We start from the raw sequence: 12,703 nt of genomic DNA, 5'->3' as shown, positions 1-12,703 counted from the left end.
GGACAGTGTGCTCCGGTGGCCGCTTGAGCCCTCGGGCTCCTGGTGGCCAGGCAAGGGTCAGTGAGGATGGAGGGCTTGCCCTCAGCGGTGCCAGCTCTCGGGCAGGGCGCATAGCTCCTGACAGGCTCCCCACCACCCCACAGCCGGGTCCGGTGAGCTTCACCGTGGGGAGAGTGAGCACAAACAGGGGCGAGAAACGGTGGGCCCGGGCAGGTTGTGTAGCGAACACAGCCCTGGATCCATCTTTCTTGAAGCTAGACTGGCTGTGTGGTCCCACTGCATCCCTTATCCTCTTTTCCAGCTGGTACAGCTGCACATCATGCAAGACTAGGAAAAAAAAAATCCACCTGGCGGTGAAAACCTGGGACAATTGCTTCTATTTGTAGGTGTGCAGATGTCACCATAACTTGCCAGAAGGGCCCTGAATGGGGTGAGAATGCCGAGGACAAACGGCAGAATGGGGTTAGCAATGCTGTTTGCAACCTCCCGTCCAGTTGTAAGGACCGGTTTTTGCAGGGAGAGTCGACACTCTGCGATAGTGGTGGCAGCGTTTCACAACCACGGAAAGGGGAAGCCGAGAAGCACCCACCCGAGGAAGGGCACCTCGGGAGAGCGGGAAGGCCCCGCGCCATGAGCACTTAAAAGGGTCCGCAGAGGTCGGGGCCTCTGCCGCGGCGTGCGGGGTACCGGTGGCCGGTTGGCCTTCCTAACGGCTAAGGCAGGGGGACAGGCAGTGCCCGTTGGGCTGAGAAGGGCTCTGCTGCTGCCTGCGCACTTGGCCCACACCCGACCCTTTCGTCTTGCCCGGGAGACGCCTCGAAGGGTGAGCTGGCAGAGGGTCTCCCGGCGTGCCGGTCTAACGGCGCGCCTCGCTCCGCAGCATCTGCCGCCGCCGCCCGCGGGCGGTCAGTCAGCTGGGGAGGGTCGCCGAGGCCGAAAGCGTCAAAGCCGGATGCTGCTGACACTTCCCTCCCGGGGTGGCAGGAGCAGGTCCGTCCTCTCCCATCCCACGGGGACCGGAGCCCGGCTTCCTCTGGGTGGGTTTTCTCCCAGCAGTCCAATACCTGATGAAGCTCCGTGTCCCCGTCCTACCCAGTGCAGCATTCCGGCGGGGCTGTGGGCTCCCACCGGTACGAGCAACAGTGTCTGCCGGTGGAAGTACCGCTGCCAGCCTGGCGATGAGCCGGCTCGGAGCTCCCTCTGGCACCGAGAGCGGAGCAAGCCGGAGTAGGGGCTAGAACCGGCGGGGCGTGAGGTGCCGGGAGCTCACCCATCCCAGGCGTGCGCCCCACTCTCGACCCCTCAGTCGAATGGAGGCAGTTCTGCGAAAAGCCTCTGGAGTTTGCCGGCAGCATGGCTGGGCTCTTAAGCAGTCCCTTTATTGCAAACGATTTAGAAAAAGCCCAGGGCTGTGAAACTTGCGCAAAGTTGGGCAAATTCCTCGCTGCTGTGCGAGGGGAGGCTGAAGCCTCACGCCACGACGCTCTCTTACGGGAGCCGCTGCATCTCCACCTTGTCCTCGTTGCGCGGGGGGGGGGGGGGGAGATGCTGCAACCAGAGAAATCCCATCGGGTCTGGCTCAAAATAGGTTGATACAGAGTGAAGGCGCTCACAAACTGCCTTTCCCTTCAATAAACGCGCGCAGAGACGCCCCAGAAACAGCGGGGCTGCTGCCGTTCTTGTCTTAGCGAGGCGGGGTGTACAGAGCTGTTCCCAGTGACGGAACAAATACTCGCTAAGAACCGAAGGCGCCACAAGTTGTTGCACTGATGAATTGATCCAGTAATCACTAGAGCTATAACGCCCTTATTTATGCTAAAATGTATGACGCTATCTTCAAAATGTGGTAGCTCCAAGTTACCACCTCTTTATTACTTACACAAGCTAATAGGTGAAGTGACTTTTACTTCCTTTGCTTGAAAGAGGCACAAAGAAGCAGACAGGTAATTCCACGCTGCTAATTTTTGTGTAATGGGTAGGAAAAGGAGAGGTTGAAGTAAAAACTGGGCAGACCGATTATGAAATCTCGGAGTGTTGCAGGGAGAAGCTCTGATCTCATGATTATTTTTTTTCCTTAAACTGCGTTCGCAAGTATGCTTGAAAATCTGGCACATCAGCCCGTGCGTGAACCGTTTTGTTGTCCCCGAAAGGATGGTTTGTTAATAGGCACCTCTTTTTCTCTGTTACCAGTTTGAATTCTCGCCTCACTGTTAGCATTTTAAATCAAGTGTTTGGCTACCGCATTTCAAGGTGCGGGGAGAGGGAAGCGGTAGCTGTCCCTACCGCTCCCAGGCTCAGCAGTTGCTATTCAGCTTCGAGAGCGAAGCGCGGTGAAGTTGCGGTAGTGTTACAGCTCCTCTCGGGTGAGACTTGCCAGGCTTGAGGCTAAAAAAGTGTCTCGTATACAAACCAGTCAGAATATTTACAGGTAGTTGTGACTGTCAAATACTCCGGCGGCTTGACAAAGCGCAGAGATCTCGGAACGGTTCGTCTTTAGGAGGGTGGGAGGCTGCGGCGGCGGGGGACCCCGGAGAGGCGCGGCGGCGCGGATTGAGCCCCGGCGCCCGTTCGCCCTGGGGACCAGGGTGCCTCCGGCTCCCCGCGACACGCTGGCCATGAGGAGAAATAATCGTGTCACCCGCAGGGGCGGTGTGGGCGAAAGGCACTTCCTGGGGCAGAAGTGCAGCGGTTCACGGAGCGGAGGAAGCGAGAACTGTCGTACCCGCTGGGGACAAACTCGCTTGTTAGATGCTGATTTGGTTGGAGTGATTCCGTGATGGGAAGCAGACGAGCATTGCGTCTGGTCCGGTTTTGTAACGGGATTTCAAACTGCGGGTACTGATAACCAGTCCCTCACAAACCTGAAATCTATCACGGAAGTGCACTGGCCGCTTGCGGCGGAGAGCCGGGACAGCCGGATGCCTTCCGGCCCCGCAGGCCGGGTGAAGCGCTCGGGCTAGTGGCAGACAAGGATCAAGGAGGAATCGAGCTCGCTGCGTGACAGCGGTGCGCGGCCCCATGGTCACCTCTCGCTGCCTCCCCCCCCCCCCCCTCCCCACGCGAGGCTGAGAGATGGCTGCCTTCGTAGGCTGCTGGGCACAGGATGCCGGCCCGCTTCGCTCCCTGAACGCCGCCGGGGCACGGGGCTGGATGGGGACGTGTGGAAGCATAGCGGGGGCAGCGCAGCGCGGCCCAGCCGGCAGACGGCGGGCAGGCTCCGGGCAGTATCCGCAGGCCTCCGCAGCCCCGGTATCTGCCGCCGCGGGAAGCCACGTTCAGGCTATAGGGTGCCGCTTCTGCAAGGCCACCGGGACTGCCCTCCCACTACCTTGAACCTGCTGAGAGCGGGCGGGCAGCCTCAGACCCCAGGTGGTCCTCTTGCAGGCCAAGTACCAGTCCTGGCCCCGAAAGCTCTTTGTGTTTGCTCATATAGGCGGGCAGAGTTTTGAGGCCACGGGAAAAGATAATAGGACTTTTTGTAGGAGGAAAAGCGTCAGGATTTGGCCTTTTCCTGCCCTGGAGCTACATGGGTGTCCCCTTTGCAGAGAGCGCGCCCTTTGAGCTCCACTGGTAGCAGTACAGGGCTTGCCAAAGCCTGAAGCGGCTGAGCGGCACCCCGCCAGTACCTTGCAGCTCTTCAGGTGCGGAGATTTCGCTAGGGACGGGGGCAAGCCCGTTTCATGGGGCCGGGAAGGCTCTGAGCTGGCTGCCGTTTGCTGGACCTGGGCTGTGGGAGGCTTGGTGCTCGTGTGCGTTAGGGTGCGTTTCCTTGATCTGTTCAACGGCATTTTTAGCTTTTGTAGTTCAATAAAACCTCTGTTTATCTTCACTCGAAATCCCCTGCAATGTCTGCCCCTTTTCACTGAGCAGAGCAGCAACCTTCAGTTATTTGCACATAAACGGCTAAATTCTCAGCCCGGTCCCTTCAGCCCGGCTTCAGCAGCTGCCGGCTGGGCTCAGCTCTGTCTCAGAATGACCTGCCTTTGGCTTCAGGGGGAGCGAGGGGGGGAGGTAGGTTCCCCCATGGCTGCGCTCCCCGAGCACCATCTCTACTGCAAGAAGCCGGCTGGAGCTGCTGCCTTGCGCCACAGAGCGGAGGCTTCTCTGTACGCATTTGTTGGTGGTTTGATTTTTCACGGGTGTTTTGCGTGCAAAGATCAGAGTGTTAAAGACGAAATTTGGATTTAGGAGGAAAATGTCACCCTGCTCTGCTCAGGAGTCAGTCTCTGTTCAGCCGCGTCCTGAGGAATGAGCACGGCGGAGACGGCGAGGCTAGGGCTGAGCGCTGCTCTCGGGGAGGGCGCTGGGAATCGGCTCTGTCCTCCCGGCGCTGCTGGGGCCTCTACTCCCGTCTGGTCTCCGCCGGCCGCAGGAACTTGAGTTTGGGAGGCGGTGGGTGTCGAACGAGGGCGGGTGGTACTCTGCTTCCAGGTCGGAGCCGGGCGGGGGAGAAGGGCTCTTGCTAATTTACTTAAATCGTTGCAATTAACGATTCGTGCCTTAGGGTACGAGTCCTCCGCCCTGCACTCTTGGTATGTCCTGCTGAGCTCCGCCGTCTCTCGCACCAGCCCTAAGCGATAACACGGCTGGGGGTAAAAGCGGCTCCCTGGGCACTCCGCAAACGCCTCTGGGTGAAAAGGCACGCATCGGGCTGGCTCCCCGGCCGAGGAGGGCCGCTCGCCGCTGCAGCCCCCCGCCGCATTCGTTCATGCCGTGGCTCTGCCGGTGCGCGGCAGGCGGGACGCGCGTTTCTCCGGGCAGCGCCGCTCGGCGCGGGCATCTCGGGGCGAGAGAGGGACGCGCCGCCCGGCCCGGGGCAGACGGCACCGGAGTGGCCTTGGGCTGCTGCAGCCAGCAGCCTCAGCTGGTGCTCGGTGGCGGGGCTCGTCTCGGAACTTGTTAGTCACTTCTTTCTCGGATCTAAGGAATTTTCCTTAATCGCAACGAAGGTAGTAAAACTCTTCCTTCGTTTCCAATTGTAAGCTGCTAATTTGAAGGAGAAGAGCCGCAGGGCACAGGCGGTTCGGTCTGTGCTCTCTGCTGCTGACAGTTGACAAATCTAAACATTATTTTAGAGAAGCTGTACAAAACCGAAGAGTCTCTGAAGTCTAAGGTGAGGCGGGTCGATGAGCGTGAAATCTCACGGAGGAAATCCCTCGCGGCTCTCACTGCAGCGTGTGATTGCGGGAAAACCGCAAGCCTGCGGCCAGCGGGACAGCCAAGAGCTGGAGAAGGCTGTGAGGAGCAAGGGGAAGCTGCAGATCGCAGTGGCAGCCGGAGGGCAGGAGGGAGCCGGGCAGGACCCTGGCAGCGGTCGGCTCAGCCCCTCTCCAGGCGGCCCGGCGGCCAGCTCGTTGCGTGCGCTCGCCTCGCCGGGGCTGCGCTGCTTTCTGACACCGAAATAGGGTGTAATAACAGCTCCGGCCGAGTCTTTCCCTTCCCTGTATGTTTGGCTGTAGAGATTTCTTTTTATCCGCAGCTCCTTCTATACATAACTAGTGTTAGCGGCAAAGGATTTATTAATAAAATCAGTGAGGGGAAGGATGAAGGCGAGGGCAGTCTGCAGAGATACTCTTTCCGTCGGAACTCGGGCGCCATGAAGACGCTTTTTATTTTGTGGGTTTTTTTTCCGTTTCTTGCCCCCCCCCCCCCCCCCCCGCCTTTTTCACCGGCACAGCACGAACGAGCCGTGCGGACCCCGAAGAGGCTGAGGAAGCTCCCGCGGGGCCAAGGCGCTGTATCGCGGAGCCAGGACTCGCCAGGCGCCCGGGCAGCCGCCGCGCTCGACGTCTGGGCAGCTGCCCACTTAGGCTTGGTCTGCCGTCAGCAAAGCAGCGGTGTGCGGCTGGGAAAGGGCGACGACCCGCCTGTGTTCCTGTTGGGGGGAGATGGAGCTCTCCCCTCGAAGTGCTGTGGGAAGGGCTGAGCTCCTCCTGCCCTTGGGATCAGGGATATTTTCGTTTCGTTTTAGCTTCACCTCCTAAACCTGGCGCCGAGCTGGGGATCGCGGTAGTGTGGCGCAGTAGGGTTGGACGGCTCGTCCCCGACGGCGGGAGCTAAATGTAGGGGCTGCTCCGGAACGGGAGGCCGGCTCCTCGGCTGCGCAGCGCCTTTCCGCATCCGCGGGGGCAGCGCCAAAAAAGCGCACCGGGCAGGAGGTCAGTCCCCACGGGTTTTTCCGGGCCGGCCTTTATGCCCTGCTCGGGCCTGGCCGCGGGTACCGGAGCCTCGACGGCATGCAGCGCGGCGGGCAAGGCGGCAGGGCGGAGCGGCGCAGTGGAGGTCGGTAGGGTCGGCGCAGGAGGAGCCCGGGCGCCCCCCTTAGCAGGTGGTGCTCGCCCTGCCCGGCCGCACCGGAGCACCGGGGCCACAGTCAGGGCTGAGCAGCGGCCGCCTCGGGCTGCGCCGGCGCCGGTGCCCGCGCGATGGCGCTGTGTGAAGGGGAAGACGCCGGGATGGGTCGGGCGGGTGGTCCGGTCCCGGCCCCGAGGAGCGGCCTCGAGCTTGGTCCCATCGCGATGGCAGCCGCTGGGAAGGGAGCTCAGGCCGCGAGTGAGCAGGGAGACGGGAGTCCTCGCCTGCGGAAGCCGCTCTCCCCTTGCCGAATTAGCCCGCTTCGGCGGTGCCTGCTGCTGCCTCCGACCGCGCGGGCACTCGGCGCTGCCCTACCGGGGCTGCGGGACCACCCCGCTCCCATTCTGCCGGCCGCTGCATCGTCGCGGCAGCTCTGGGCCTCCTCGCTTCGAAGTAGTGCCCGCGGGGGGCAGGCCGGCGCCCCCCGACACCCAAGTGTGCGGCGGCCGGAGTCCCTCCTCGGCCCTGGCCGCAGCGCTCCGCCGCGCCGCGGGGGCACCAGCCCGGCGGTGGGGTTGGCGTCCCACGGACGCCGCGGCCTCCAGGAGGCACTGGGCGGAACGGGAGGAAGCCGGCGGAGGGGAGAGCGCACGGGAGCCCGGCGGGTTCTGTCGGGGACGGCGGTGCTTTCGGGAGCAGCTGTGCGGGGTGAGGGCGGCCCCGGCCCGGGGGCAGCACCGCGGGCGGCCGAGGCGCGGCAGCCCACGGCAGCCCCAGCTGCAGCCGCCCGCCTCTGAAGCCTGTGCAGGCACGGAGCTACGATCGCTTCCATGCGTTTTGGCTTTAAAAGCGATAGTTAATGAAAACCAAACTTTTCCAAGGAGGTGTTTTTGTTCATTTGTTCAATTTTTTTTTTGGCTATCAACCACTTGAGGCGTCTATAAACTTCGGTAACAAGGAGCGTTGGGGACTAGGAGCGCACCCACTCCTGCTCTCACCAGAGTGCGAGAGCAGAAAAGTCTACTGGAGTTCGTGTTAGAAAATGGAAAAGACGTTGTTGTTATTATTAATTTAAAAAGTATTAAAAATAAACAGTTCTTTTTATAGCGAGGTTTATAGCGAGGACGAATGGGGAAAGCGATGGGAAATAATCGCCTTTTTTTTTTCCAGTGGAAATAAGGACAACATGTGAAAATTATGCACTGAAGAAAAAAAAAGGCATTTGTAATTTGAAACAGAAATAAAAGGCTTTTATTCGGAAAAAAATATGTAAAAGAAAAATAAGCATTGTGTATCATAAAATCTGTCAAGTGATGTTTACAAACCAGAAGTTACCAACCAGCAAAATTTATACGCGCTTGGTTCTGTTTCCCCTCAGTTTTATGAATAAGCCCTTTTGCTTCCGCGTCGAAACTCTCAAATGATTACCGCTCCCGATTTCGAAATTAAAAGAGTAATTTGTGTAAACGTTCAGTTTACAAACACAGGAATAAACACGTATTTGGCAATGCCGATATTCCAGTGAACATGCAAATAAGAAACCAGCTGCGGTGGGGAAAAAAAAACGAACGCGAGAGAAAGGTGCAGGGTATTCATTGCAAATAAAGCAATTGCTACATATATATTTAAATGTATTTAATTGTATGCATTATTCAAATGCCCTTTTGACTAGTTTAATAATTTAGAATCGATAGTTTTCCTAAAAACTTTATAAAATATTTACGCTTTATAAAATATTAATCGATTAACAAGGCAGTGGTGCTCTTAGAGGAGCTTTACTAAAGTCCTGTAATCGCTCTGCCGCCACACGTCTCCGCTGGTAAAGAAAGGATCACTGACAAAATGTAAATGAAGATCTTCAGACGGTGGTGTTTATAAAATAGCTCATTAATGGGCTTGGATTGAATCTCTCCATCCATCCACATCATCAGATATAATAATAGTAACGAATCAGACAGGGAAGATCCTGGCTAAACCATAGGCATTTTTTTTTTTTTTTCCAGAAGTACTGAAGTCCTAAATCACCAATTCTTCTAACTTTCTGGCCATTGATCCGCGGCGATTCGTAGTTCAACATCAAAGGTAAGACCAAAACATTATTCGATTATTCGATAGCTGGTGGAAAAGGTTCACTTCCATGTGAGAGCGGCTGCTAAGCTTTATCGGATTAAGGGAAAAAAAAAAGGGGGGGGGGAGAGAGAAAAGTTAGCTCGAGTTATTTAAAAAGAAAACCGAGAGTTCTCCAAACTTTGCCTCCTTTCCGAAAGGGACGGCAGGAGGAGACCTGGCCGGCGGCAGCCGCTGCAGAGCTCTCTCCTCCTCCGCAACCTCCGCTTTCCCGGCACCGGCGCTCGCTCATCCGACAGCTCCCGGACCCCCGAACCCGGGCGGCGTCCCCCCGCCCTTGCCTTCCGCTGGCCCCCGCCTCTTTTCTGGCTCCCCCAAACTTCAGCCGGCGGCGGGTCCGGCTCCCACCCCCGTTCGCGGCTTGCTTGTCCCGAGGAAGCCTGATACCGCATCCAGACTTTGGCGGCGGATTCCCCTGCCCCTTCTGAGGAGAGGAGAGACGCGAGTGCATCGGCCGGGGCTGGAGAAGCCGCACTTGGCGCTGCTTTTCGGGGTCGGACGTGGAGCGAAGCGATTATTTCTCTTACCCTGACCGGGGATCCGCGGCTTCTCCCGGCACTGGTTCTAGGGAGTCCAGCGAGCCCCGAGCGCTCGGCGGGCGGGCGGGCGGCCTTGTCACTGCCGCTGGGAGGGAACGAGGGGGGCAGCTCGGGGCCAGCGCCGGCCGTACTCCCGCGGGAGACCTGCTCTTCCCTCCTCCTCGTAACCCCAGGGCAGCACTGGTAGGGCTCGCCGCTCCGGGACGACTGCGTGCGGGCTCGGGGCTACCGCTGCTGCCCACCCTGCACTCCCCGCGCCTTCACGGGGCGGACGGAAACCTGCCGCCAGGGCTGCCCGGTGGTGCTCCCTCCGTGCCCGGGCGGGGGGGGGGCTCCCAGACACCCCCTACCCTACCCCCCCCCCCCCCCCCCCCCCCCCCCCCCCCAGCCCCCTCTTTTTTTGACCCTCCGGCGCCACCGTAAAAGGCAGAGCTCTTAAGGGGGCACGGCGGGGAGGGCGGTGCCCTGAAGGGAGCCAGCGGCGGACGGGAGGTGTGTGTGTGGGGGGGGGGCGGTGGGCATCCCGGTGCCCACCGCCGCCACTACTTCCCCACCACCTCCCTTCCGCCTCCCCCCTCCCGCGCTGGAGGAGATTTCCTCGGTCCACCTTAACGCGGGGCTCGTTCCGCCGCCGGGCGGGGAGGGCTCGGCGGTTCGGGGCCGCCGGCTCATTCCCCTGCGCCCCCCGGGCCGGGCAGGGGGCGCTGCGAGCCCTCGGGGCGCGCTGCCGGGCATGGCCCCGCCGGGGGAAGCGCCCGCGCCGCCACCGCCCGCCGCGGGGAGCGGCGCGGTGCACCTTACACCCGAGGGGGAGGTGGCTGCTGCCGAGCGACCGGCGAGGCGACCGAGCCCGCCCCGCCGCGACTTCCCCGCCGGAGCCCTTCTCTTCCCGCCGGCTGCACTTAGGCAGCGCTGTCATGCCCTACCCGGAGCACCGCTATTAAATAATTTAGCGGTGGCAGCAGCAGCGCTTCCCTGCCGGCTTGTCACCTCCTCCCGGCCCCCACCATCAATTATTCAGGGCCAGCCTGGTAACTGCCTGGAGCCGGGCGCGGGGACTAGAGCGGCAGTTGGGCCCTACCTGCGGCCGTGCCGTGCCGCCCGCTCTCAGCTCCCCGGAGGAAGCGGGACCGGCCCTCGGGGTGGCAGCCCCCGCCGCACCGGAAAAGTTGCTGTCGCCTCGCCCCGGCCGGGAGAGGTGGCGGGAGGGTTCCCGCCGTCGCTCGTCGCCCCGCGAGGGTCGCGGTGTGGCAGGAGGTGGTGAGGCCGTACCGGCTGCGTCAGATCGACCCCGGCGCCTGGACTGGATGCCGGTGGCAGCTTTGCTCCTCCCCGGTCGGTCCAGTCTCCCTAACTCCGACTTCCCCTCTAAGACCCCTTTCCCCCCTTCCCCTTCTTCTCCCAGCTCCTCCTCCTCTCCTACTCCCCCGGCCCTCCCCCAGCCTGACTGCCCCTGTCCTTGCGCCCTTCTGCCCTGGGTCTCTGCTGTCACCACTGCCTCGTCCTGCCGCGCTTCCCCTTCCTCACCCAGCCCGCCCTCCTCCCTCCGTGCGGCACCGAGCTCGCTTTTCGTGTGCGAGATGTATTATTTATTTATTGGTGTTTAATTTCCTGCCAGGTGGGTCTCTGCCTCCCACCCCTGGGCGCAGCGGGCCGGCCACGCTGGGGCTCCGCGGGGCGGGCCGGAGCCGGGGGGGGTGGGTTGCTGCGCGCCCGTCTGCACCCGATCCCGAGACAGCACCGAGACTTGATTTTTGCGGGGGGGCGGGAAGGGGGAGGGGTGTCGGAGGCGAGGAGGGGTGGCGATGTTTGGGATGCACAGCCCTGGGACGGGAACGCCGCGCAGACAGACAGACAGGCAGACACACACACACACAGGCGTGCACACACACCAAACCCGAAACCAAGGACAACCCCAAAAAGGACTCACTCTGCCTCGATGACTCAACGCAACTAATAACCGTTTCTCCGCTCTCTGTGGCGACTCCCTCCTGCCGCTGCTGTCGCTGGCAGAGGAGGGAGCGATTGAAAGTGACATACCGGGGGCCGCCGCCGCCGCTTCCCTGCGCCGCTAGGCACCCGCCACCGCCGCGGAGCCCGGGGGAGCGGCGCTCCCTCCTCTTCTCCTCCCCCCGTCTCCCCCGGTATTGATTTTCTCCGCGGAAGGTGTGAGAAGTCGGCTCCCTCTCCCCTCTCCTCCGCGCCGCAGCCGGCGGCCCCGCGGCTCCCCGCCCCCTCGCCCCGACCTCCCCGCTCCGCTCCGCTCGCTGCCCGCGATCCTCCGGGAAGGGGCTCTGGCCCCTGCCACCCCGCGCAGAGCGGGCAGCCGCCCCGGCCCCGCCGCCTCGGCACCCCCGGAGGAGGGCAAGGAGGGGGCTGGGGGTGGGGGGAAGCAGTAGAAGGGAAGAAAGCGGCGTGAGAGGAGGAAGCAAGAAAACTTTCCACCCTGGATTCTCTACTTCTGATCCATGGACAGAGCCCAACTCAGCCAACTTACAGACAGGCTATAAGCAGTAAGTACAGCGGCAGCTCCCGGGAGCTGCTCGCTAGAGGCTTTCTCGCCAGCAGCCGGCTACTCGGTGGCTGCACAGCTGGCCGGCGCGGGGGGGCCGTGCCAGCGGGGCAGCCAGGACTGGCAGCCTCTTCCCCGCGGCTCCCGGGGGCGGGCCGGGGCTGAGGCCGGACCCGGGGCGCACCACCTGGCCGCGACGGGCGGGTGGGCTGTTCGCCGGCCTGCCCGCCGCGATGGGGGGCCGGGAAGCAGCGCTGACTGCCTCTGCCCGCCGCAGGTTGGGGCCGTGCAGCGGGACCCGCGGGCCGAGCTGGTAAGGCGGTCCGGCCGGGCCGGGGCCGTCGAAGCCGAGCTGTTCGCTTTCAGCGGGGGTGCCTTCTCCGGCGGTGGGCGCGGGGCGGCATCACGCTCGGCCGGGCACTCGCCCGGTTTCGCTGGGCTGAGCCGTCCGGGGGACACGCTGTGGGGGCCTTGGCGGGCGGAAGGGGACCCGGTGCCGGGCGGCGGTCCGGGCCGGCGGTCGCTGAAGCGCTCCTTGTTTCTCTTCCCCTAGGTCCGTGCTCCTTCTACTGCGACCTGCCAGCGGGAGCCGCGTCTCCGAGCATGGAGCGGAGGAGTGAGAGCCCCTGCCTGCGGGACAGCCCCGACAGAGGCAGCGGCAGCCCCGATGTCAAAGGACCCCCTCCCGGGAAGGTGGCCAGACTGGAGCAGAACGGCAGCCCCATGGGCACCCGCGGGAGGCCCAACGGCGCCGTCACCAAGCCCGTGGGAGGTAACCGTGCGGCCGCGCTCACGGCGACACCGCCGTCCGGCCCGGCCCGGCCCGGCTCGGCGGCTCCGCTGGCATGGGGGCAGTTGGCGGGCGGGTCGGCACTGTGCGCGGAGGGGCTGCAGGTTCGTGTGGCGGCCGCCGAGCTACTGCCCGCTTTCACTGGAAAGCGTTCATCTGCTCAACACCGCTGCGGTGCTGCAGTCTCGGGGCAGGACCGGTGCCGAGGTCTGCGGCTTGCAGAGCCCGCTCGTCAGAAGGCCGCCTTCCCCAAGAGGCCACCCCTAGGCCCGAGCTCTGGCTGGGCGGCTCACAAAGGCCAGGCCTAATCCTCGAGCTGGGCCATGCCCTCGGCGCTTTCTGCGTGATCACTGGCGGATCGCGCCGGGGCAACCCGCGGCCAGCACCCTGCCCTGGCCGGCGGCTCCCAGGGGCCCGGCATCGTCTCCAGGTTAGGTTAGG

General features: G+C 62.4%; 1 protein-coding gene across 4 annotated transcripts in view; it reads left to right on the top strand.

Annotated features, from left to right (window-relative positions):
- The first annotated feature begins 1,927 nt into the window (after positions 1–1,927).
- The window catches only part of SATB2 (SATB homeobox 2), a 140,241-nt gene continuing 129,465 nt past the window's right edge, over positions 1,928–12,703 (top strand). Inside the window, exons 1-3 of one of the 4 annotated variants that reach the window (XM_057419795.1) lie at positions 1,928–1,943; positions 8,298–8,376; positions 12,026–12,244. In XM_057419795.1, the coding sequence (XP_057275778.1) occupies positions 12,076–12,244 (169 nt within the window). In that variant the 5' untranslated portion in view covers positions 1,928–1,943; positions 8,298–8,376; positions 12,026–12,075. Of the gene's footprint in view, positions 1,944–8,278; positions 8,377–11,063; positions 11,474–11,510; positions 11,786–12,025; positions 12,245–12,703 lie in introns of those variants that run through there. The other 3 variants (XM_057419794.1, XM_057419793.1, XM_057419796.1) reach the window with 3 other exon arrangements.

This window comes from Pezoporus wallicus, unplaced genomic scaffold (assembly GCF_028554395.1).
Source record: "Pezoporus wallicus isolate ANWC-B61680 ecotype Strahan unplaced genomic scaffold, APGP_CSIRO_Pwel_v1 contig_4710, whole genome shotgun sequence".
NCBI classification, from domain to species: domain Eukaryota; kingdom Metazoa; phylum Chordata; class Aves; order Psittaciformes; family Psittacidae; genus Pezoporus; species Pezoporus wallicus.
This window is presented reverse-complemented; position numbering and strand designations above follow the sequence as displayed.